General features: G+C 67.3%; 4 protein-coding genes across 10 annotated transcripts; 2 read left to right on the top strand and 2 right to left on the bottom strand.

Moving 5' to 3' along the window:
• Nucleotides 1–1,025: 1,025 nt before the first annotated feature.
• LOC102559289 (fork head domain transcription factor slp2) lies at nt 1,026–1,751 on the top strand. The gene has a single exon (XM_059719010.1). It carries the CDS (start codon nt 1,026–1,028, stop codon nt 1,749–1,751), a length of 726 nt encoding a protein of 241 aa, XP_059574993.1.
• A 6,011-nt stretch (nt 1,752–7,762) lies between these two features.
• SNRPD2 (small nuclear ribonucleoprotein D2 polypeptide) lies at nt 7,763–8,641 on the top strand. The gene is made up of 3 exons (XM_006277820.4): nt 7,763–7,870; nt 8,045–8,224; nt 8,301–8,641. Coding segments are annotated over exons 1-3 (357 nt in total). The 5' UTR covers nt 7,763–7,868; the 3' UTR covers nt 8,476–8,641.
• A 1,532-nt stretch (nt 8,642–10,173) lies between these two features.
• Nucleotides 10,174–15,433, bottom strand: CCDC61 (coiled-coil domain containing 61). 2 transcript variants are annotated; one of them, XM_019499526.2, is made up of 13 exons: nt 14,818–15,433; nt 14,590–14,672; nt 13,791–13,957; nt 13,519–13,683; nt 13,157–13,313; nt 12,700–12,782; nt 12,379–12,560; nt 12,205–12,283; nt 11,969–12,081; nt 11,715–11,790; nt 11,439–11,505; nt 10,928–10,991; nt 10,174–10,751 (listed from the first exon to the last, which is right to left on the bottom strand). In XM_019499526.2, the coding sequence occupies exons 1-13, from the start codon at nt 15,227–15,229 to the stop codon at nt 10,654–10,656; spliced, it is 1,746 nt and encodes a 581-aa protein (XP_019355071.2). In that variant the 5' UTR covers nt 15,230–15,433; the 3' UTR covers nt 10,174–10,653. The 2 variants fall into 2 exon arrangements, with proteins under 2 accessions (XP_019355071.2, XP_019355070.2); XM_019499525.2 differs by having other exon boundaries at nt 11,715–11,793; nt 14,818–15,432.
• Nucleotides 15,434–16,296: 863 nt separating this feature from the next.
• NANOS2 (nanos C2HC-type zinc finger 2) lies at nt 16,297–19,546 on the bottom strand. 6 transcript variants are annotated; one of them, XM_019499531.2, is made up of 6 exons: nt 19,364–19,546; nt 18,993–19,023; nt 18,857–18,914; nt 18,597–18,630; nt 18,362–18,389; nt 16,831–18,207 (listed from the first exon to the last, which is right to left on the bottom strand). In XM_019499531.2, the coding sequence occupies exons 1-6, from the start codon at nt 19,509–19,511 to the stop codon at nt 18,177–18,179; spliced, it is 330 nt and encodes a 109-aa protein (XP_019355076.2). In that variant the 5' UTR covers nt 19,512–19,546; the 3' UTR covers nt 16,831–18,176. The 6 variants fall into 6 exon arrangements, with proteins under 6 accessions (XP_059574188.1, XP_059574187.1, XP_059574189.1 ...); XM_059718205.1 differs by lacking the exon at nt 19,364–19,546 and adding an exon at nt 19,164–19,320 and having other exon boundaries at nt 16,297–18,389; XM_019499528.2 differs by having other exon boundaries at nt 16,831–18,389.
• Nucleotides 19,547–22,180: the final 2,634 nt, after the last annotated feature.

The following is a 22,180-nucleotide window of genomic DNA, read 5'->3' as shown; positions in this document are numbered from 1 at the left end:
GGAGCTGCCCCCGCTTGAGCCACCGGCATCCCGTGCAATAGCCTGCAGCTATTCGACTAGCCTGCATCTGTTTGAATAATTCACATTTATTTGAACAACCCACATTTATGTGAATAATCGCATCTATTTGCAACACCTGCATCTACCTTGAACAATCTGCATTTACGTGAATAACCTGCATCTAATCGAATAATCTGAATTCATTTGGATAACCCACCTCTATTTGAATCACCGACATTTATTTGAATAACCGCATCTATTTGGATAGTCTGTATCTAGCGGCATAACCCGCCCCTATTGGAAAAACTGCCCCGTTTGAATAATCCGCGTCTATCTGAAAAACCAGCAGATATTAGAATAGTCTGCATTTATTTGAATAATCCACATTTATTTGAATATTCTGCATCTATTCAGATTATCGCCCTCCACCTGCATGCTCCGGGCCCATCCCACTCGCCCACGGACATCCTCCTCCTTCCTTGCTTGTTTCCCTCTTCTTTGGCTTCATCAAAAGTCGTCCCCGGGCACGCGGGGGGCGCGGGGGACGGGGCGGGGGGATTCCCGGGGGCCGCCCGGGTCCATGGGTGGGAAGCGAAGCAGGAGAAAGGAGGGGAGGAAATCAGAGTCGGGTGTTCCCCGAGGATGGGGGTGTCACTTGACCCCACCGGGAGGCCTGGCCCCACTGTCACCCCACAACCGCCCCATCACCCACGGCCAACCTCACCCTCCAGCCACCAACCCCCCCATGGGCGCCAATCCAGAGCGACCCCCAGGGGCACCGCGGGCCCGGGTGCGGGTCTCGCTCTCACGCAGAGCCCAGCCTGGACGGTGGACGGCGCAGTCCAGCCCATGGCCACGGCACCGGGGACGCCAAAGGGGGGGCACAGGAGCCGGTGGGGCGGTGCTAAGCTAATTGCCCCCTCCCCATTGGCCGCCCAGAGCCCCCCTCGGGGCCCAATAGGCCGGGAGGAGCGGGAGCCGGGGCTCTTAGGCGGGCGCGTGGCGGGGAGACGTCTCCACGGGCCATGGCGGGCGCCGGGGACCCCGCGGCGGCGTCGCCCTTCAGCATCTCCAGCCTCCTGCGGGAGCCGGAGCCGAGCGCCGGGAAGCCGCCGTTCAGCTACAACGCGCTGATCGTCATGGCCATCCGCAGCAGCCCCGAGCGGCGCCTGCCCCTCAGCGGCATCTACGAGTTCATCACGCGCCACTTCCCCTACTACCGGGCCGCGCGCCGCGGCTGGCAGAACTCGGTGCGCCACAACCTCAGCCTCAGCAAGTGCTTCGTCAAGGTGCCGCGGCCCGGCGGGCAGCCGGGCAAGGGCGGCTACTGGGCCCTGGCGCCCGCCAGCGAGGACGTGGTCATCGGGGGCGCCGCCGGGCAGCTGCGCAGGCGGGCGCGGGACGGCGGCCGCGCCGGGGCCCGGAGACCGCCCGCTGCCGGATGGGCTTGGCCAACCTGCCTGGTGCTGCCGCCCGCGCCGGGGTGGCCGCCCTACACCGCCGCGCTGCCCTGCTGCGGCCTGTCCGGCCACGCCTGCCCCAGCCACCTCGCGGCCACCCACGTCTTGGCCTGGAGACCCCCGGAGGCGCCCGGGGACCCCCTGAGCCGCCCCCCACCTGTCTGGCTGGGCTCCCCAAACCTGGCTGCCCCCTTTGGCGTGGCCCTGCCGGGCCCTGTCCCCCTGCCCGGGCCGCCCCACGGCCTCCCCTGTCCTCCGGCGGGGCCAGCCGTGCCGACGCGCCCCAGCTAGGGGGGCCGGCGTCTCACGCGCGGGGGCTCAGTTACTGGAGGCGGCTCCGGTTCGTGGTGGGGGGACCCGGGTGACACCTGGACGTCGCCCAGGGGGATTAGACACTTGGAAGGATTATCGGGAGGGGTCCTGGTCTGGACCGGCCGGCCGGCGGGCACCGATCTCGGCTGCCTGGGGGGACCCTGCCGGGCGAAGGCGAATGGACGTCCCGCCTGCGCCCCGGGGCAGGGAGCCTTTCTGCAGGAGTCTCCAGCTGGAAGGAGGGAGCCGCAGAGACGCAGCCGGCTCCCCGAGCGCCATCGCCGCCGGGACGAGGCTTCGCGGGACCTGGATGTCTTCGGCCAGGGGCAGATCCGTGGCCTCTCCGGATGGTGGACTATTTCCGAGCCGTCTCTCGTTAACGAGGCCCTCAATTAGAGAGCGTTGTTGTTTGGGAAGCTCCTCCTTTGCTCAGGTTTCAATAAAGACAAAGGAAGGAGGGCAGGAGGCCGGAGTCTGGTGTCACTGGGGAGAGCCGCCTACACGGGGACAGACTAACGAGGGAGTTTTCTGCTACATTAACCCATTTCTTGCCCCAGCACGGATCCTGCCCCCAAAACACGGGACCCGGAGGGCTCTTCTGCGCGGGGCGGCGGCCGCACTACCCGCAGGCAGCGGGCTGGGACCGGACAGAGGTCACGGCCGCCTCGGAGCCGACAGGGGACGGGGCTGGCTTTGGGGTTGCTTTGTTTCTTGCAGGGCTCCGATTTGCATATATGCAAATAAGAGCCATTCCCCTCATTAAGGAGAAACCCAAGAGATAAATCACAGCCTCTGCTCGCAGGCCGCCAGGGTCGTTCAGGTTGCCAAAAGCCTTTCTTTCCAAGCCAAAAAAAAAAAAAAAAGCCCAATTATTCCCCCCACCCAAACCCTTTTTGCCCCAATTTTCGCTCGAGGGGGTCAAACGCCTGGCGGGTGCAAGTCATTCCGAAGAGCCGTGGGGTGTAAAGGGGGCAGAGGAAGGGCTAGGACAGGGCCAGCTCCAGCCTGGATGGGGCTTCTCTGAGCCGCCTCGGCCCCCCTGGGCCGGACCCAGGGGCAGACACTGCCCCGTGCCTGCTGGGGACAGGACCAGTGGCCAGTGGCCAGGCCGCGGCCGGGTCCTCGGCCCCCGGCCTCACCTGGAGCCCCTTAAAGGTCCAGGGCTGGGAGCTGGCTGCGAGGGCGGATCGCGAACAGGTGCCTTCCTCCGGGTCAGGTGGGCCTGATCCTGCCCGGGGCCGACTGGATGGGACTCCCTGGGATTGCACTGCGCACACTGCACGCTCTCCCACATTAAACCTGCTGGACATTGTGGGGCACGTTCTACGAGAGACATACGGTAAGAGCCAGTTGTGTTGGATCTGCCCGCGAGCCCGGGGTCAGGCCCAAACCCATTGCGGCTGCTACCCTCGATGAGAAAAGAGTGCCTCCCTCCCCCCTCCTTCTGCCTTCCAAAACCCAGAGGGGGCGCGTTGTATACGGGACGGTACGGTGACAGGCAGGCACGCCGCGCTTAGCACCTGCCCCGGCTCCGATTTAGCTGGTCTATAAGGGGCTTTAAAGCCAAAGAATGGGGCCAAGGGGGGAGGAGGCACCAGTGAGGACAAATCAGGCCGTTAACCCCTTCGGGGACGTCTAGCTCCTAGTCCAGGTCATGGGAAGAGGATCCAGAGTCCCCGCGGGGCCCATGTTCAACCCCAGCCGGGGGCAGGTCCTGCCCCACCGCCGCACGGTCAGCCTGGTTCTTACGGTCTAGGCCCTGGGGGACAACAACACCCCGATACACCCCCCCATACACCAGCAACTCCCCGGTACACCAATTCCCCGGTACACCCCCTGTACACCAGCAACTCCCCGATACACCCCCACGTATGACTCACCGATAAACCCCCGCCATACACCAGCAACTCCACCAATACACCCCCGCCGTACACCAACTCCCCGATACACCCCCCGTACACCAGCGACTCCCTGACACACCCCCACTGATACGCCAATGACTCCCCGATGCACCGGGGTCTCGCGGGAGGAACTTGCTTTGGCTTCTCTCGTCCTTCTCCGGGTAAAATCAAAGCCCCCAGAGCTACCCGGGGTGTAACGCTGACCTGTCCAGCTCCAAGTGGCCAAGAGGAGGCCCCTCATGGCCGCTGGGTCGGGCCCAGAAGCTGGGCCAAATTGTCAGCGGGGGAAATGCTGCTGGTCTCAATCCAGAGCTCCAGCCTCTGGAGATCCCCCCCCACCCAGGGCTTCACGGGCGAGCGCTGGCCAGGATTGGGGCACCAGGGTCCCCAGGCAGCGTCAGAGAAACTCTCCCGAGGAGCTGGTTCAAACCAGTTGCCGGGTACTTACAGCACAGAGAGATCGCGCTCCTCTGCCCCCAGCCCCGCCAGCACCCCCGGGGCCAAGTGGGGTTCAGTCCCTCCTACACCTCGTCCTGCTCAGATCTCAGCCCTGGGGTAGGACCCGGTTCACCTCCATCCCGGGACCCGCAGCTCAAAACCCCACATTTCCCAGCTCCGGGGTTTTGCTTTTTGGTTTTATTTGTGAACAAAGCCGATCACCGAACCCCAGACGAGCGGCGCGCCCAGCCCCCCGCGCACGTGCCAGGCTGAGAACGGGTCGGGGAAGAGCCCAGGGCCGTGCCCAGAGGTGTCTCTCGGCATCCCCTGGCTCCTCCACCTCTCTGTCCATGCATTTCTTTTTTGCATTTCATTTTGCTTTTGCATTTCTTCCCTGCTTAAAGCCCCCTCACCTCCGGGTCTTTTCCCCTCCGGACTATGCATAGCACGGATCTCCGGCTCCGCTGCCCCACCGATTTCAGAGGCAGGATTTCGTAGGGCCGCGTCCGCCGTCCCTGCAGGCAGACGAGCTTTCCAAAGCAAAACCTTCTTCCCGGGGTCTCCGCTACCGCTTCAATGGTCTCCAGGTCCATTCTGTCTCCCCTCGAACTTGCCCTTTCCTTCAGTCACTGAACGTCTCTCAAATGTCTCCGTTCGGAAAAGATCCTTTTTTTTCAAGCTAATTCCAAATATTTCTAAGCCAGCGGCTTCTTCTTTGCCTTCTCCCTGGCAGCACGTGGACCTGCTAAGAGAGCTCCCTGGCTAAAAACTCCCTGAGCTCTTGGAAACGCGGCCTTGCGCGTCTCCCCGCTGCACGACGAGTGATCGGGTCCTCGTGACTCTTGTACGTGGCCGACGTCCCGGGACGGAGCAGCAGGGACACGAGGGGTCTCCTGGGCTGATAAAGGCATTTCTCTCTCCCCCTTTCAAACCAACGGTGGAGAAACTCCGTGGACTGGACCTGAAGGAAGGAAGGAAGGAGACTGGTTGAAAAGAAGAGTTTCTTTCTTTTTTCTCCCGTCTCTGGGTCGAGATTTTGGTCATTCTCTGTACCCTGCGAACAGTGAAAGCTTCTCCTAGGATTTTTATAGTGTAGAAATTGTGTATCATTTTATTGTGTATAAAAATTATGCAACCTTTTTACTGTGCATAAATTGTGAATCATTTTTATTGTGTGTAAAATTGTATAGCATGTTTACTGTGCATAAATTGTGTATCATTTCATTGCGCATGTATTGCGTATTGTTTTTATTGTATATAAGTTGTGTGCCATGTTTATCGTGTATAAAAATTGTGTAGGGGTTTTATCGTGTGTACATTGTGCGTTATTTTATAGTGCACATATTGCGTATCATTTTGATTGTGTATATATTGTGCATCACTGCACCATCCGGCTCGTTTCTCGCTATCCCGAGGCCAGGGTGTGGGTGGGGGGCGGACTCACTTGCGTTGCCTCTGAATGGGTATGTGGGAGCCCCGGTTGTCCGGGGACCCGTCTCCCCAGATCCTGGCCTTTATTTCCCGTCGGGTTTGAACGGCGACCGGGCAGGACGGGGGCGAGCGGCACACCCAGCAGCGCGGGGAGCACGTGGCCCGAGCCCAGCGCAGCTCTGTGCGTTCCCGTATTGCCTCACGTACAACGCGCCCCAGAATAGAAGACACCCCTTCTCCGGAAGGGCAGGACGAAGAACACGTCCCCTTGTACAAGCAGAGCCGCGGCGAGGGAGGCTTTCCTCCGCGCGGATCACGGACAAGTTTACGTCCGTGTTACCCAACCAGTGTCAGAAATCGATCTTACCGTATTTCTTGCATACGAGACACACCCCGACTGCCTGTTTTTTTCACGGAGGGGGGAGTGCATGGGGTATGCAAGAAGATATAGCATTTCCCAGGTTCCCAGGGACCCCAGAAGACTGCTCTTCCGGCCCCCGGATTAATTGCTCGTCACTGCCTCCTTAAGAGGCCCCGGCCCTCGGGGATGGGGTTACAGGAGCCGCCTGTCAGGGCGGGCTGGAGTGACAGCCCGGGGCTCGTTAAGCAATCACCTGCTCTCGGGTTTCGCTGGCGCGCTTGACCCCCGCGCCCTCGGCACCGCAGGCCAGCGAGGATCCCGGCGAGCAGCTGGCCCCGCGGGGGCGCTGGGGCAGGCATCACTCACCGGGCGCCAAGAGGCGGCACATCTGGGGCGCGGAGGGCAGCTGTTTAGACAAGCGTCACTCAGCCGGGGCCAGACCGCAGCCACCTCTGGGGGGGCCGGGCCCGGCTCCGGTCAGCTCGGACCGTTCGCATGCGCAGGGCTCAGATGCGGCCACCTCTGGGGGGCAACAAGTAGCTGCTCGCACCGGCACTGAATGACCTTGACCCCCCCCGGCACGACCTGGCCCCGGCCTGCCCGAGGGGCCACGCGCCGACCGGAGCCCATGGGGCGAACGTGGGGGCGGTCGCTGCCTGGAGCCCGCGGACAAGCGGGACCTGGGGCCGGAAGGTCCGTGCGGGGCCGCGGCTGCCCTGTCCGGTCCCGTCCCTACTGCGGGCAGTGGGGGCAGTGGGGGCGCTGCGCGGGGGGACAAGGGGGGCAGTATGGGGCGCTGTGCAGGGGGGTAAGGGGGGGGCAGTGGGGGCGCTGCGCGGGGGGACAAGGGGGGCAGTATGGGGCGCTGTGCAGGGGGGTAAGGGGGGGGCAGTGGGGGCGCTGCGCGGGGGGACAAGGGGGGCAGTATGGGGCGCTGTGCAGGGGGGTAAGGGGGGGGCAGTGGGGGCGCTGCGCGGGGGGACAAGGGGGGCAGTAGGGGGCGCTGTGCAGGGGGGCAGTAGGGGGCGCTGTGCGGGAGGGGCAAGGGGGGCAGTAGGGGGCGCTGTGCGGGAGGGGCAAGGGGGGCAGTAGGGGGTGCTGTGCGGGGGGGCAGTAGGCGGACAGTAAGGGGCGCTGTGCAGGGGGGTAAGGGGGGGGCAGTGGGGGCGCTGCGCGGGGGGACAAGGGGGGCAGTAGGGGGCGCTGTGCAGGGGGGCAGTAGGGGGCGCTGTGCGGGAGGGGCAAGGGGGGCAGTAGGGGGCGCTGTGCGGGAGGGGCAAGGGGGGCAGTAGGGGGTGCTGTGCGGGGGGGCAGTAGGCGGACAGTAAGGGGCGCTGTGCAGGGGGGTAAGGGGGGGGCAGTGGGGGCGCTGCGCGGGGGGACAAGGGGGGCAGTAGGGGGCGCTGTGCAGGGGGGCAGTAGGGGGCGCTGTGCAGGGGGGCAGTAGGCGGACAGTAAGGGGCGCTGTGCAGGGGGTAAGGGGGGCAGTGGGGGTGCTGTGCGGGGGGGCAAGGGGGCAGTATGGGGCACCGTGTGGGGGGGCAGTAGGGGGTGCTGTGCGGGGGAGCAAGGGGGAGCAGCAGGAGGTGTGGGTGCAGGGGGTAGCGGAGGGGGGGGTCGCCTGGGGGTCCCCCCTGGCCGTGGGGGGGTGGGGGTCAGTGCATTGGGAGGGGAGGCAGAACCAGACGCCGCTTCGCGCTCCGAAGCCTCTTGACCCCGCCGCGCTCCCGTAACCGCATCCGACCCCGCGACCGCCTCGCGCGCTCGCGCTACATGACTCCTCCGCCGCCCCGTACTTGTAGGCCAGCTCGGACACAGTTCCGCGTTCCACGATCTCTTGGCTCCGCCGCCGCCCCGTAGGTCCACCCGGAAGTGGGTCCAGGCCTTGGTGACCCGGAGGCGGAAGTCGGTGGGGGAGACCCGGGAGCGGCGGCGCGCGTGCTTGGGACCGGGAGCGGTAGAGCAATGTGAGGGGGGCGGGGGACTGGGACCAGGGGGAGGCAAGGAAGGGGGGGGTGGAGTCGCCAAGGAGGGGGAGGGGGGGTCCGGGTGGAGACGCCCCCCCGAGACGCCCCAAGGCGGGGGCCCGAGCCGTGGTGCGCCCGCGTGCACCCGGCCGAGCTGCCCCCCCCGCCCCCCAGGAGTCTGCTGAACAAGCCGAAGAGCGAGATGACGCCCGAGGAGCTGCAGAAGCGCGAGGAGGAGGAGTTCAACACGGGGCCGCTGTCCGTGCTCACGCAGTCGGTCAAGAACAACACGCAGGTGCTCATCAACTGCCGCAACAACAAGAAGCTGCTGGGCCGCGTCAAGGCCTTCGACAGGTAGGGGCCGCGGGGATAGGGGGGCTGCGCCCGCCCGCCCGCCCGCGCCACGGCCCTGACCCCCGCCTCCCCCCAGACACTGCAACATGGTGCTGGAGAACGTGAAGGAGATGTGGACCGAGGTGCCCAAGAGCGGGAAGGGCAAGAAGAAGTCGAAGCCGGTGAACAAGGATCGCTACATCTCCAAGATGTTCCTGCGCGGCGACTCCGTCATCGTCGTGCTGCGCAACCCCCTCATCGCAGGCAAGTGACCTGCCGCCGCCCGCCTGGGGAGGGGTCCGCCGCCCCCCCTCCCCGGGGTCGGTCACCCCGAGGCCTGGGCCGCCTCGGCCCCTGCCAGGCTGCAGACCGCGGCTAGGACTCTTTCCACCCCCCCCCCCCTTGGTTTTGGCTACTAATTAAACTATGTGATTTGTTGCCCCGTCTGGTTTCCTGGGGGAGGGGGCAGGGAGGGGCCTGTCTTGACATCCGGCTCCTCACACCTTCACCCCCCCCATCTAGACGGCCTCCTCCCCAGAGCCAGCTGCGGGGGCTGGGGAAGAGCCAGCAGGTGCAGTGGTTCCAGATCTCCCCGCCCCCAACGCAAGCCAGACCCTGGCGTGCATTCACCGACGCGTCGCTAGCAAAACCAGGGAGGTCCTCCCGTTTGACTCGGCCTTAGCGAGGCCCGAGCTGGAGTACTGCGGCCAGTTTTTGGCCCCCCACTCCAGGAGGGATGTGGATAAGCTCAGGACAGACCAGACAAGAGCCGCCCACCATCCGAGGCCTGGAGGGTAGGCCCTACGAGGACAGGAGAGGAGAGGAGAGGCTGAGGGACTTCGCCCACTTCATCCTGGAGAAGAGAAGGCCTGGGGGGGGACATGACTTGGTGGCTGCCTGTCAGCACATAAGGGGGGAGGTGCAGCGGGCTCTGGGAGGACAGTTGCTCACCAGGGCTCCCCAAGAGAGAGCAGTCCAACAGCCACAAACGTCGAGCAGGCCCACTCAGACTCGATAGAAAAAGCTACGGTCCGAGCGTCCAGGGTCTGGAACAGACCTCCCCCCGAGGGGGTGCAAGCACCTACTCTGGACTCGTTCAAAAGGTGTCTATCTTGCTGGGATCATTTGATCCCTGCAGGTTTCCTGCCTCTCTGGCAGGGGAGGGGGGCTGGACTCCATGATCTCCTGAGGTCTCTTCCAGCCCGATGTCTATGAAATCTAAGTCTCCCGCTGCCCTGTAAGACGCACGTCTCCATCCCATTAACCCGCCCCCAGCTCCCCATAGCTCCAGCTTAGCTTCTGCCTCCCCCTCCGCCCCAGCCCATGAGCCCCAAAGCCCCCAGCAGCTCCAGCCCCTCCAGTGACTAAGTAGAGCAAGCTGGTTCTGGCCCCGCATTGTGGGGGGGGGTATCAGGCAGGGGCAGCTTTGAGTCCCCACTCCTAATGCTGGGGGAGACAGCTGAAGGTTGATGGATTCTCTGGATCCAGCAGGGTACTGGAGGGGGCTGGTTTTCACTTTGGGGTCCCTTCCCCCCAGGACTGTGACCTGGGGGGAAGGGACCCCAAAGCAGGGCGTAGCAGGGCATGGGGGCCACTGTGGCCCCCCCCCGGGGTACAATTCACAGCAGTGAGATGCCCAGTGTGGAGTCAGCACCGTGTCCGTCCACTGTGGGGGGTGGGGCATAGGGCCCCTCTGCTTGCTGTTGAGATGCAGCCACTTCTGGGGGGGCACAGCACAGCACCCCCTTCCCTAGGGCCAGGCAAAAGGAACCTGCTGCCCACTAGAGAAATAGCACCCCCGACTCAGGGGAAGGTGTTGCCCCCCCAGCCACCATGGGGACCAGCCCCAACTGAGGCTTACATGAGGACGGGGTCCTCCTGGCTGGCCCAGCCTGCCCTTACCCCACAGTGCATGTCACTCCCCTCTGCTATGGGTGGGGGCAGTTCTCCAGGAGCCCAGGACAGACGGCCACTCTCTACAGCTTTATTGACAACAAGGGGGTGTCACAACCTGCAAACTCATGGGGGGGCAGGGCTGAGAAACTAGTAGTTCGCTACACCCCCCCCCCCTTCCGTTGCCTTGGAAAACAACCTCCCCCAAAATTAAAACACCTTGAAAAGCAGCTGACACATCCCAACACTGAAACCCAACACACACGTGCCTGGGGGGGCCCTAGGGTCAGCTGGAGGGGGTGGGGACTCTTCAGACCCCCTGACTGCCCCCCAGGGGCAAGGGGGGGCTCCCAGCTCCAGCCCCACCTGGATAACAGGGGGCTAAACCCCTGCAGGGTAGCAGCTTCTGCCCCATCAGGAGCAGAGCATTTGGCCCTGGGGGGTAACGGCTGGATGGGAGGCCCAGCACCCCCATGGGGGTGCTCTCTCTTGATCCTCTGCTCCTCTCCAAGCTGGGGGGGGACACACCCTGCCCCCCACTGCCCTGGGCCCAGTGACTATGTGCGGGTCTCCAGGGCGCTCATGTAGTCCTGCAGCGCCTGCAGCCGGGCGTCGATCTCGGCCAAGTCGGCTGGGGGCTCCGCTGAGCAGTTCTCTGTTGGTGGAGGGGGGCAGGGATCAGTGGGCATCAAGGGGGGGGGCTGCCAGGACTGGAGCCTGCACAGCTCAGTGCTGAAATGCGCCCAGCTCTGGGGCGGGACAGGGCAGCAGAGACCAGCAACTGGGGGAGAGGGGCTGCACCCCAGTGCCCACCCACTGTGCCCCACTCACCTTTCCCCGCCCGCCGGCCCGGCACGGGGCTGCTGACCAGGTACTTGCGGTGCCCGCGGGCCCCCTGGGAGGCAGGAGCAAGGTTGAGAACGGAGTCATCCGAGCCCCCCTGCTCTCGCCTTAGACCCCGTCCCGCCCCCCTCCGCTCCTTTCCCAAGGCTGGAGGAGAACCCAGACATCCAGGCTGCCGTCCTCTGCCCCTGCGCCCCTCCAGCCCACCCCTCCCAGCACTGGAGAGGACCTAGGTGTCTGGGGCTGCCCACCCACTCCCCACCCCAGAACAAACGGGAACCCAGGCATCCTAGCGCCCCTACCCTAAGTCTGTAGTCATCACCCCCTCCCAGGGCTGGGCAGGGAATGCAGGCGTCCGACTCCCACCCCAGTCCCTCCCCGAGCTGAAGAGATCCCTGAAGCGGTTGACAGAACCCAGGCATCCCCTGCTTCCAGCCACCTCGCCCAGTACCACTGCGGGGCAAGGCCCCCACCGCCCCCCGATCACGGCCAGACTCACCGGGTCGGGGCTGTTCCAGGACGCGGAGCTCAGGGGTTTCCTGCCGCGACCACCGCGGCGCCGGCCCCTGCAGGGAGCAGCAGTCAGGGCAGCGTCAGGCCCCAGGGCTGAGATCTGCACCCCTAAGGCAATTCCACCACCTCTCCTCCCCCCCCCCCCCGCCCCATGAACGCCACCCCCAAGGCAGATCTGGGGGAGAACCCAGGTGTCCGGGCTGCCTGCTCTGCCCCTCTCCCACCCAGGCAGAGGGAACCCGGGCATCCGAGCGGCAGGTACCTGGGGGGCGCCGGCTCCGAGAGCTCATCCGCAGAGCTGAGCGAGCTCGCTGAGGAGCGCTGGCTCCGGAAGCTTTCTGCTGTGGATGGAGAGGGGGGCTCAGCCCCTGGCTGCCCCCAAACCTCCCACCTCCCCCAAGCCCAAACTCAGCCCAGTAAGGCCCTCTGCCATCCCCAAGACTCCCCCACCCATCTTCCCCCAAACCTCCTTGTCCCTTCCCTGCGCTCCCAGCTCCCCCACCACCCCCCACATACCGGATGAGCTGCGCCCGCGTGTCCTGCCTGGCCCGTCCGCGGGGGGGCCCCGGGAGCGTGCACGGCCCCAGCTGGGCGGGAGGGCACCCGTACCACACCGGACCTGCCGCTGCCTGGGGTGGGGGGAGGGGGTTGAAAAGGGGGTCAGTGCTGCCTCAGCCCCAAATGCGGTTGGCTCTGGGGTGGGCTGGGGTGAGGCAGCTGCAGAGAGCAGGGCAGGAGGGGAAGGCACTTACGCCCGGAGCTCGGCTTCCTGCTGCTTGCGCTCCTTGGCCCGCACAAAGGCCGTGGGGTCGAAGCGTGGTGGGCGGGCACCTGTGGGGGGGCAGGGAGTCAGACTCCTGGCACCCCCAAGCTCTTGGCACCCCCCAACCAGTCCACGGACCCCAGTGCCACCCCCCTCAACTCACCTGTGGGTGAGGGGGACTGGCGGGGCCGGCTGCCGCGGCTCTCCCCAGAGCTAGAGCGGTGCCGGGGGGGGGCCCCGCGACCCCGCTCTCCTGAGCTGGAGCGCCCCCCAGGCCGCCCTGTGCTGCCCCGGGCAGGCGCCATGGCTCGGGATGGGGGGCCCGGGCCCGGGGGGGTCAGACGCCTGCGGGGACAGAGCTGGAATTACTGCCTGGCGATGCCCCCACCAGCTCGATGGTGCGTGCCAAAAGGAGCATCTGCTCCTTCCTTGGCCCGCACCATCGAGCAGTGGTGGGGGCATCACACCAGAGGGAGACACTCACCCTCTCTTGTACAGCGCCAGTTCGTTGGTCAGGCTCTTCACGCGGAGCCGCAAGCTCCTCTCTGCCGCCTTCGCCTCGGCCAGCTAGGAGGGTTGGATTAGGACCGCTGGACTTGGGGCGGGGGGGCTTCAGCCTGAGACCTCCCCCTTTTTTATTCTATTTAATCTGGATCTTGACAGAGCTGGAACAGCCAGGAGCAGGGAGACAACCCAGGCGTCCGGGCTCCAAGACCCCCCGCCTTCCCAGCTGCTCTCAGCCAGATCTGCCATCCCCAGCCGGGAGAGGACCCAGGTTGCCTGCCCTCAGCCCCCCTCGCTGCGCTGGGCTGGGCTGGAACCCAGGCATCTGGGCTCCCAGATGCCCTGGTTGTAACCCTCCACCCCCGAGCTGGAGAGAACCAGGCATCCAGGCCCCCAGCCCCCCCCACAGTGGGAGCAATCCAGGTGTCCGGGCGCACCTGGCTGGCGAGCTGCTGGGCCTCGTGCAGGCGCTGGGCCGTCGCCCGCTGGTGCCGCGTCCTCTCTCGCAGTAGCTCGGCCTCCAGCCCCCGTGCCAGCCGGCGCAGCGCTGCCACCTCCGTGCTGCCCCCCCGCTCTGCCCGTGCCTCCGCCAGCCTGGCAGGGGACAGGAGAGGGCTGGTGCATGGCTGCCAGGGGAGGGGGGCAGGGAGGAACTGTACCCAGAGGGAAACTGAGGCACAGGACTAGGGAGCAGGGGTCTGGGCAGGCAACTCAAGTGTCCTGGCTCCCAGCATCCCCCCCCTCCAGATTTGGGACAGAACCCACCAGCCAGCCAATGTACCCCCCCACCCGCACTCACTCATCGCGGAGCTGGCGGATCTCAGCGTCACGGGGGTCCCGGCCCGATCCCGATCCCGGCTGGGCCCGGAGCCGTGCCACCTCTGCCTGCAGCTGGCGCACGGCCTGGCGCAGCGCTGCGGGGTCCGGCTTGCCCGTGTACGGCAGCGGCAGCGGGTAGTGGATCCTGTGGGTCAGACCGGTGCTGGGTCCTGGGTGTGTGCATAGGCCTAGCCCGCCCCGGCTGGAGATCCCCCTGTGCTCCCCCCGTGACCCAGGCTGATGCCCCCCCACCTGTCAAACTCGACAGAGTAGACCAGGATGAGGTAGCGCTTGGCACGGAGCTGCGCGGCGGCAGCAGCCGGGGGGGGCGCAGGGCGGGGGCCCGCTCCAGCCTTGCGGCTCCGCAGCGCCTCCAGGTCGTCGTAGGTCAGCAGGTCCAGGCTCACTGCCTCGCTGCTCTGGGGGGAGAACGCACTACAGCTCCCAGCAGGCTCCTGGGCCCGCCTGGTGACGCTTGGCTGCCCAGCACAGCTTGAGCATCGAAGCATGCTGGGAGTTGTAGTTCACGAGGCCAGAAATAGCAGTGCTGGGGAAGGGGCCACATGGGGGGGAAGCTGGGACCCTGCACTATGCACCCAGCTGACCCCACAGTTTGGAGGCAAAGACTACAGATCCCAGCGTGCCCTTGGCCACATTCCCATGATACCCATCCTGTGCAGAGCAGCAAGGCATGCTGGGAGTTGTAGTTTGTGAGAGGCTAGGAATAGCACCACCAGGGAGGGGGCCCAGCACCCATGGCTGGTGACATGGCACAGGCAGGGGTGCTGGGACCGGGCTCCCTGCTGAGCCTACGGCAGAGGAGCAAAGACTACAGCACCCAGCATGCTCTGGAACACCCCTCCATGGCATGTGCTGGGCACGGCATGCTGGGAGCTGTAGTTCGCAAGAGGCCAGAACTTGCACCCGTGGCGAGGGTGTTGCTGGCACCGTGACTGGGGGTGGGGGGCGCAGGGGCCCCTGCTGAGCCCGCCCTGGTGGGGGGGTATAACTACAATTCCCAGCATGCCCCAGGCTGCGCTGGGGGGCTGACCTGGCTGAGGGCCGACTCCAGCATGCTGCAGAAGATCTCGAACTGCTTGAAGTTCCCCGTCTTGTGGGTCAGGTCCTCCACGACTGGGGGGGAGGGGGGCGTCAGCTGCCCAAGGGGCCCCGGAGTCCGCGCCCCCCGGAGCTGGGGTGGAACCGCCCCCTGCCCCTGCCCCTGCCCCCCACGCGCCCCCGGCCCGGGCAGGGGGCCCCGCGTTCAGGCCGCACTCACAGGCGGCGTCGAAGCGGCCGCGCCACGTGTCGGCCGTGCGCCGCTCCTCCACCTCCACGTCCAGCTGGCCCCCCCCCGCCGCCACGCGCACCGCGTGCACGCCCCCCCGGAACGGCACGTCCGCCTCCAGCCGCCACACCCCCGCCGCCGTCATCGCCGCCGTCATCGCCGCGCCTGCGGGGCAAGGGTCAGCGCCCACCGACCCCGCGGGGGGGGCAGGGGACGCCCAGCGCCAGGAAGGGGGGCACGGAGGGGTCACAGGTGGGGGAGGGGAGGGGAGGGGCGGGGCGGGGCGGGGTTCCCCATGAGCACACGCGTGGGGGGAGGCTCCCAGGTTGGAGGGGGGTCCCGTGAGGCGGGGCACGGCCGGGGTGGAGGGGCGGCAAGCTCCCAGGCGGGGGGGGCTCCCCATGGGGGCACGCGTGGGGGGGCACGAAGGGGGTCGCTGGGGGGGGGCGGGGGTCCCCGTGGGGTCACGCGTGGGTGGGGGTCACAGGTGGGGGAGGGGCGGGCGGGGCCCCCCGTGGGGTCACACGTGGGAGGGGGGCACCGGCCGCCCGTGCCCAGGGGAAGCCGGGGGCGGGGCGGGCCGGGGCCGCGCGTGGGGGTCGCACCCCCGCTCCCACCTGCGCTCCCGCCGCCGCGGCCCAACCGCCCTGCCCGGCCCGGCCCGGCCCGCTCCCATTGGCCGTCGCCCAACCGCCGCCGCCAGCCCATTGGCTTCCGCCACGCGCCCCGCCCCCTCGGCCCGAGCGAGCGCGCCGATTGGCCCGCCCCGCCCGAGCGCGGGGCTGTGATTGGCTGCAAGCGGAGGCCCGCCTCGAGGCCGGGCATTGGCTGCCAAGAGCTGTCAGTCAGCGCCAGCCCCGCCCACGGGGGTGGGAGAGGTCCTTACGTCATCCACATCGCTTCTTACGTCACTCACATAGCTCCAGACGTCACCTTCACTCCGCCCCGCAGCCTCATTCAGGGCCCGCCCCCGCCCTTGAGAATTTCCCAGGCCCCGCCCCTCGGGACTCCTTGGCCCCGCCCCGCCCGTTTATCCTTCCCGTGCCTCATTTCTTGCCCTCACCCACGTGTGTGTGCAAGAGGGAGCTGAGCGTGTAAAGGAGGGGTGTATGCGTGCAGGCCAACGTGCAAGGACAAGAAGGGCGTGCCAGGTTGTAGGTGTGCAAGGGAAGGGCGTGCAATCTGCGAGGGGAGGCAGGTCTGCAAGGGGCAGTGTGCAAAGAGGGTGTGTGGGGTTGCAGGTGTGCACGGGGCATGCAAGGAGCAGTCTGCACCCTGGGCGTGCAAAAGGAGTGAGTGTGCAAGGCCTCCCAGGACCCACTGGGCCCTACACCAAGTGGGGGGGGCACACGGACCGCAGGGTCCCTCCAGGAGCCTGCGCGTGTGAGCGTGCACATGTGCGAGCCTTCACACCTGCCCCCCACCCCGGCAAAGACACCCCGGGGGGGGGGGGGGGGCGCAGCAAGCCAGAGGCCACGCAGCCTGATGCTGCCACAAACTTTTATTAACCAGGGGTGCAACAAGCGGGGGGCGGGGTCCCCACTGCCCCCCACCCCCAACAACACAACCAACAACTGCCGGGACCCCACAGGTCACGGCTGCACCCCCGCCCCGTGCGGGGGGGGCTCCGGGCACGGACGTGTCCGGCGGCCGGGCGGGCCCAGGCACTCACGGGCTGCGGCGCGGCGCGGCTCCGGGGGGGTCCGGCGGGGGCCGGTCAGCGGTGGACGTGGTGCCCGGCGGCGTTGCGCCCGCCCTTGCGGTAGACGGAGCGCTGGCGGGGGCCGGCGGGGCAGTAGCGCAGCGTGTGCGCGTGGTCGGCCGTGGCGCCGCAGAGCGGGCACGTGTAGCGGCGCAGGATGGGGCAGGCCACGGCGCCGCCGGGCGTGCGCAGCGCGTGCGACATGTACACGTGCTGCGACTCCCCGTTGTTCTTGCAGAAGCTGCACATCACCTCGGGCGCCGACACGGCCGCGGGGGTCTCGCCGCCCGGCGCGCGGGGGGCCTCCGGGGCCTGCGCCAGCGCCTGCACCACCTGCGCCAGGCCCAGGTAGTCGCGCCACATGTCGAAGGCTGGGGCCAGATCCGGAGTGGAGCAGGACATGGTGCATTTCTGTCCCGGGGACCCCGGGGCGGGGGGTTTAAAGCCCCCCAGGGCAGAGGTGGAGTCTGTGTTTAAAGGGCCAGTGCAGGGCAGGGAGCAGGGGGCTGCCCCCCCACTGTGCCCACCCTCCCCCCGCAGGAAAGCCATGGGGTGGATCTAGCTCCAGGGTTTGGGGGGGGGCAGGAAGCCCCTGTGGATGCCCCCAGCTCTGGGGTAATGGGGGGGGGGGAGGAGGAGGGGCACCGGGCAGTGTCACCCTCCATCTTCAAAGGCTGGGGGTGAAAATGAGCAGAGACCCCCCCCACCAGGACCCCCTTGCTCACTCATGGGACTCCCACTGAAACCCCCACTAGGACCCCTACTAAGACCTCCTTGCACACTCATGGGAGCACCATGGAGATCCCTACTGAGACCTCCCACTGGGACCCCCACAGAGACTCCCTTGCACACTCACAGGACTCCCACTGGGACCCCTCTTGCACCCACGAGGCCATCCTTGTGTCCCCAGGGGTGTTTATGCCCCCAGGGCCCCCCCAACATGGGCGAAGCGGACAAGACGAGCAGGGGGTGCAGGGAGTGGGGGAGCCCCTTGACCCCCCCCCCACAAGGTTTGGGGCAACAAGGGGCCAGACGCCACGGGAGATGGCAACGAGATGGCAACTGTATCCAGCCCCAGCCCCGAGCTGGGGGGACTGGCTCCAGCTTTGCAGGGCCCCGAGACCTGGGGGCTGCGGGGGGGGGGTATCAAGGAGAAGCCAGTTTGGGTTCCCCCTGCCCTGACGGGAATCCCCCCCATCCTGGGTCACCCCAGGGGGATCGGACTGGGCCAGAGACCCCGATGGGGGGGGCGGGGGGGCTGCTGCCAATCATCGCCCACCTCTGGGGCTCTGTCTGGCCGGCAAGTGAAGACTTAAAGCCCCCCCCCATGAAAGGAGGCTGCAGACAGAGGCAGGGGGGCTCGGAGTCAGGCTGGATCCAGACGCCCTGTCTGGGCAGGGGGAGGTCATGGGGGCCTGAAGGAGAGCCCCCCCACCCCGCCCCGCCCCGCCCCTCTCTGTAGCAACAGGAGGGGCCCTGATCCTGCCCCCCCACAGGGAGGAGAAGCCAGGTTCAGGCCCACTCCAGGAGCCGGGGTGGGGCCACAGCCCTGCCAGCCCCGCCCCCTGCAGCTTTGATTGATGGGGGGCAGAGCAGACCCCACAGGGGGTTTATTTGGGGGGTGGGGGAGCTACCCCCCCAGCTCCGCTCATGCCCCCGATGGCTCCGAACTCCCCTCCCTGCGGAGAGAAAAGGGGGGCCTGAGGGGGGCAGGAAGATGCCCCCCCCAGTGCCAGCCCCGCCTGGGCAGGAGGCTGCCGGGGAGATGCCCCTGGATGGTTTGGGGGACCCAGTTGGGGCGGCTTTTGATGGGGGGGCAAGGAGACATCCAACCTGGGCCCTTCGTGGCAGCTGCAGGCGCCTGGAAGGGGGCACAGAGGTAGGGGGGTTACCTCAGCCCCCCCCAGGAGGCACGGGGGGTTACCCCAGGCCAAGCCCCCAGCTGGGGCACGGGGCTTTACCCCCCACCTCCAGCTTCCTGCCCTTCCGCAAGTCGGGGGGGGGCTGGCATCCCAACTGCCCCCTCCCCCCACATCAGAGGCCCGATCCGGCCCCGGCTGCTACTCACACAGCTGTTCCTCCAGCACGTACAGGTCATCTTGCTGCGGGGGGGGGCAGAGAGCAAGGTCAGGGGTCAGGCCCCCCCCCCCCCGGCTAAGGCTAAGTGCTTGGGGTGAGGGGGCTGCTTTTGCCCCTCACAAATTGGGGCAGCTGGGGTGGATTTAAAGGGGCCGGGGTACAAAGTGCCCCTGCTCCTTCAGCTTTTGGGGGGCACTCAGCACTGGCCAGGATCAGGCCCGGGGGGGGGTAGGGGGGCCGGGCTCTCACCAGCGTCTCCTGCAGCTCCCGCAGCTCCTGGACCTCGAGCTTCATCCGCTGGTTGTCCCTGGATCGGGGTCAAGGTCGGCCTCAACCCCGGCACCCAACACGCCCTGCCCCGCTCTACCCACTAGGCCCCGCGTACCGGAGCAGGACGTCCTCCGTTGACCTGAAGACTGAGTGGGAGAGACGCCCGTTATGGGGCCGGTGCCCCCCAGAGCCAGCTGGGCCTTGGGGTCACCCCTCCCGTGCCCTGCCCCAACCCCAGGGGAAGGCTGCAGGGAGGGGGCGGCATCACAAGTGGGCTCCAACCCACGGGAAGGGAGGTCACGGGCAGCTCGGACCCCAGCAGGAAGTTGCCTCGCAAGGGGCCCAAGCCCACGGGAAGTGAGATCACAAGTGGTCTGGAGCCAATAGGAAGTGGGGGTCCCTGAGGGGCGGGGGTGACCTGGACAGGGCAGGGGGCAATTAGGGGATGACACCCCCAGGGGTCTGTGGGGGGTCTGCCCCCCTCACCTTGGTTCTCCTCCTTCAGCCGGGCGTTCTGCAGGCAGACGGGGGTCAGGGGGGGTGGGGGGGCTGCCCCCCACGTGCCCCCCATGGAGCCACTCACCATGCGCTGCAGGTTGGCATTGGCAGCTCGGAGGGACGTGACCTTCTCCATCTTGGGGGGGGGGGAGCAGACTGAGTGGGGGGGGTGGCAGGAACCCCCCCTCCCCGCCCCCCCCGGGCTGCTACCATCTCAAGGGGAAACTGAGGCACAGGGAATGTCAGGGCAGGCATCTGGGCTCCCAGCCCCCCCTGCTCTAACCACGGGACCCCGCTGCCCTCCCTGAGCTGGGACCGGACTCCCGGGTTTTCCCTAAACGGCGCCCCCCCCCGCCCCAGCTGGGAATGGACCCAGCGTCTGGGCTTCTCGGGTCCTTCCCCCCCCCCCGGTTCCCCGAAGGGGCTTGTGCGAAGCCTCATTGGCCCCCAGCAGGGTGCTTGGAGCCCACAGGCCATGGGGGTCCCAGTGAGTGCTGGGTGGGTGCTGGGGGGTCCTCTGGAGGGTGGGCTTCAGGGGATGCCCCCAAATCCCATGAGGCCTTGGTGATGGCGGGAGGCCCCATGGTGTGTGGCGGGGCAGTCCAGGGGTGGAAGGAGGCTTGTGGCGGCCAGTTGATGCGGGGGGGGGGGGGGGGGGGGTTGCCCCAGGCCCCTCGGCGGGGGAGGGGGCACTCACCAGTGCCTGGTTTCGCCGCTCCAGAGAGAGGAGGCGCCCCCTGCAGTCTGCCATGCCCGGGCACTGCGGGGGGGGGGGGGGTAAGCCAGGCCCACACCCCCACCCAGGGGGCCTACAGCATCTTTCATTTTGCCCCTGTTGCACTGCAGGCTCGGGCCCCACCCGGCTTCCCAAGCTAAGCAGGGTCAGCCTGGTTCACCACATGGATGGGGAGACCTCTCCATGTCAGAGGAGTCTGCCCTTGATGAGTGAAAGGAGTTTGGGGGATCTTTTTGTTCCCCCGCATGGGGAGGATCAGAGGGGTGTCACCCGCAGAGCCACCCTGCCCTGGGGTGCCTGCCTTGCTTTTCTGCCCCCAGCCTTACCTGCTCCCAGGCCTCTGCCTCCTGGCTTGGCCCAGTGGCCTCTCTGCCCCTGCCCCCTCCTTGTGCTGTCATCTGTGATGTCATAGAGCCCACCAGCATTCCAGGCCAGCTGCGAGGGGGGGGGCTGATGACCTGGGGGGGTCCCTGGGTGATGCGGGGGAGGGGGGGGCAGGTATGCAGCCCTTGCTGCATGAGGCTGACCTTTGACCCCCGACATGTGAGCACCCCTTAGAACTCCTGGTCTGGAAAGGGGGTCAGGGGGTCTGGCTTGGGGGGGCAGCCATCTTCCTGGGGTTACCACAGCAACACAGCAGCCTGTGGTTGCCATGGGGATATGTGGGGCAGGGGGTCACCCTATTCTGCCCCAGGGCCTGTAAAGGGGGGCGGGAGCTGGTCCCTGCCCCCACGCCCCAGTCTGGAGTTGCCCCACAGAGACCCCAGGGGCCCAATCCCTGGTCACATGACAGCCCCCCCAGCAGCAGGGAGGGGGCCGCGGGGCCTGGCGGGCGGGGATGGGCACAGACAGTGGATGGCGCGATGGAGACGATGGGGGCTCGGGCAGGAGCATGAGGATGAGCGATGGGGTGAGCAGAGGAGCCCCCCGTGGGGGCCAGCTGAGCCCCCCCCGACCAGGGCAGAGCTGGGGCGTTCCCCCCCAATAACCAGGGCATCCAGGCTCCCCGCCCCTGCTCTCACCCCCAGACCCTGCTCCCCTCCTGGCTCCGGGGACAAGACCCTGGCGTCCGGGCTCCCCAGCCCCAGCCCCGGGCAGAGACCCCGGCGTCCGGGCTCGCCCCCAACACTCGCCCCGCGCCCCTGCCCCCACGTCCCGTCTCCTGCCGGGGAGCCCAGGCGTCCAGGCTCACGCCCTTCCCTGCTCTACACCCCGCCCCCCCAGCTCTACCCACTGCGCTGCGCTGCGCTGCGCTGCACTCCCGTCTGGAGCTGGGCCCCCTCCTCCTGCTGGCCCTGGCCCCCATCTCCCTGGCCCTGCTCTGCCCAGGGGGCGTGGGGCGGGGGGGGGGGCCGGGCCCGTTAGTCCTCGATGGGTTACAGGAGCTGTGAAATGGGCAGAAAGAACGACAGAGGCGGCGGATGGGAGCGCACATTTATCAGGACAGCGAGGGGTTAAATCGTTAGCACCCGCGCCCACAACACGAGTCACCACGACGCACACGCGGGCCCCACCCCGGGGGGGCGGGGGGCAGGGGGTGGGGGGCATTTGGAGGGGGACCCGCAGCCTGGCGGGGAGACAGGACCCAGGCGTCCGGACTCCGGCCTCCACCGCCTCAGACCAGCCCCTGCCCCCCGCCCCCCCACCCCCCACCCTGGGGGTAGAGCCCAGGCGTCCTGGCCCCCCCCAGAACCAACCCCCTGGTAGGGGGGTCCATACAGGGCGCGGGGGGGCGATGGAGGATGGAGGGGGGGACATGTCCCACGACAGCGATGGACACGGCGGCACTGGGATGGAGGTGGGGGGTTCCAGCGCTATATACAGGCGGCTGCTGGTGCGCCACGTACGGGTGGCTGCCGGGGTATGTACAGGGGCGCAGGCTGCGGGGGCAGATGCGAGCTAGGGCAACCCCCCCCACCCGACGCCCGGGTCCCCTCCTGGCTTGTCACCCCCCCTCCCCCGCATGCTGGCTACACTGGGGGGCAGAGGAGGGGACCCCCCTGCTCCTCCAGCCCAAGGGAGTGGGGCGCCGGCTGCCCAGGGCCTCAGCCCCTTCGGCTGCACTGAGA

This window comes from Alligator mississippiensis, chromosome 15, assembly GCF_030867095.1.
Source record: "Alligator mississippiensis isolate rAllMis1 chromosome 15, rAllMis1, whole genome shotgun sequence".
Lineage (NCBI taxonomy): Eukaryota > Metazoa > Chordata > Crocodylia > Alligatoridae > Alligator > Alligator mississippiensis.
The sequence above is the reverse complement of the archived record's forward strand: the minus strand, read 5'-3'. Positions and strand labels throughout refer to the sequence as shown.

What these genes read in the sequence shown, in the direction of transcription:
- LOC102559289 (XM_059719010.1), top strand. Translation starts at nt 1,026, where the DNA reads ATGGCGGGCGCCGGGGACCCCGCGGCGGCGTCGCCCTTCAGCATCTCC.
- SNRPD2 (XM_006277820.4), top strand. An exon ending in CGCGTCAAGGCCTTCGACAG is followed by an intron (nt 8,225 to 8,300) that starts GTAGGGGCCGCG and finishes GCCTCCCCCCAG; the next exon opens with ACACTGCAACATGGTGCTGG.
- CCDC61 (XM_019499525.2), bottom strand. Translation starts at nt 15,229, where the DNA reads ATGGGGAGCCCCCCCCGCCTGGGAGCTTGCCGCCCCTCCACCCCGGCC. An exon ending in ATCCGCCAGCTCCGCGATGA is followed by an intron (nt 13,314 to 13,518) that starts GTGAGTGCGGGT and finishes GTCCCCTGCCAG; the next exon opens with GCTGGCGGAGGCACGGGCAG. An exon ending in CCCAGCAGCTCGCCAGCCAG is followed by an intron (nt 12,783 to 13,156) that starts GTGCGCCCGGAC and finishes CAACCCTCCTAG; the next exon opens with CTGGCCGAGGCGAAGGCGGC.
- NANOS2 (XM_059718204.1), bottom strand. Translation starts at nt 17,077, where the DNA reads ATGGCTTTCCTGCGGGGGGAGGGTGGGCACAGTGGGGGGGCAGCCCCC.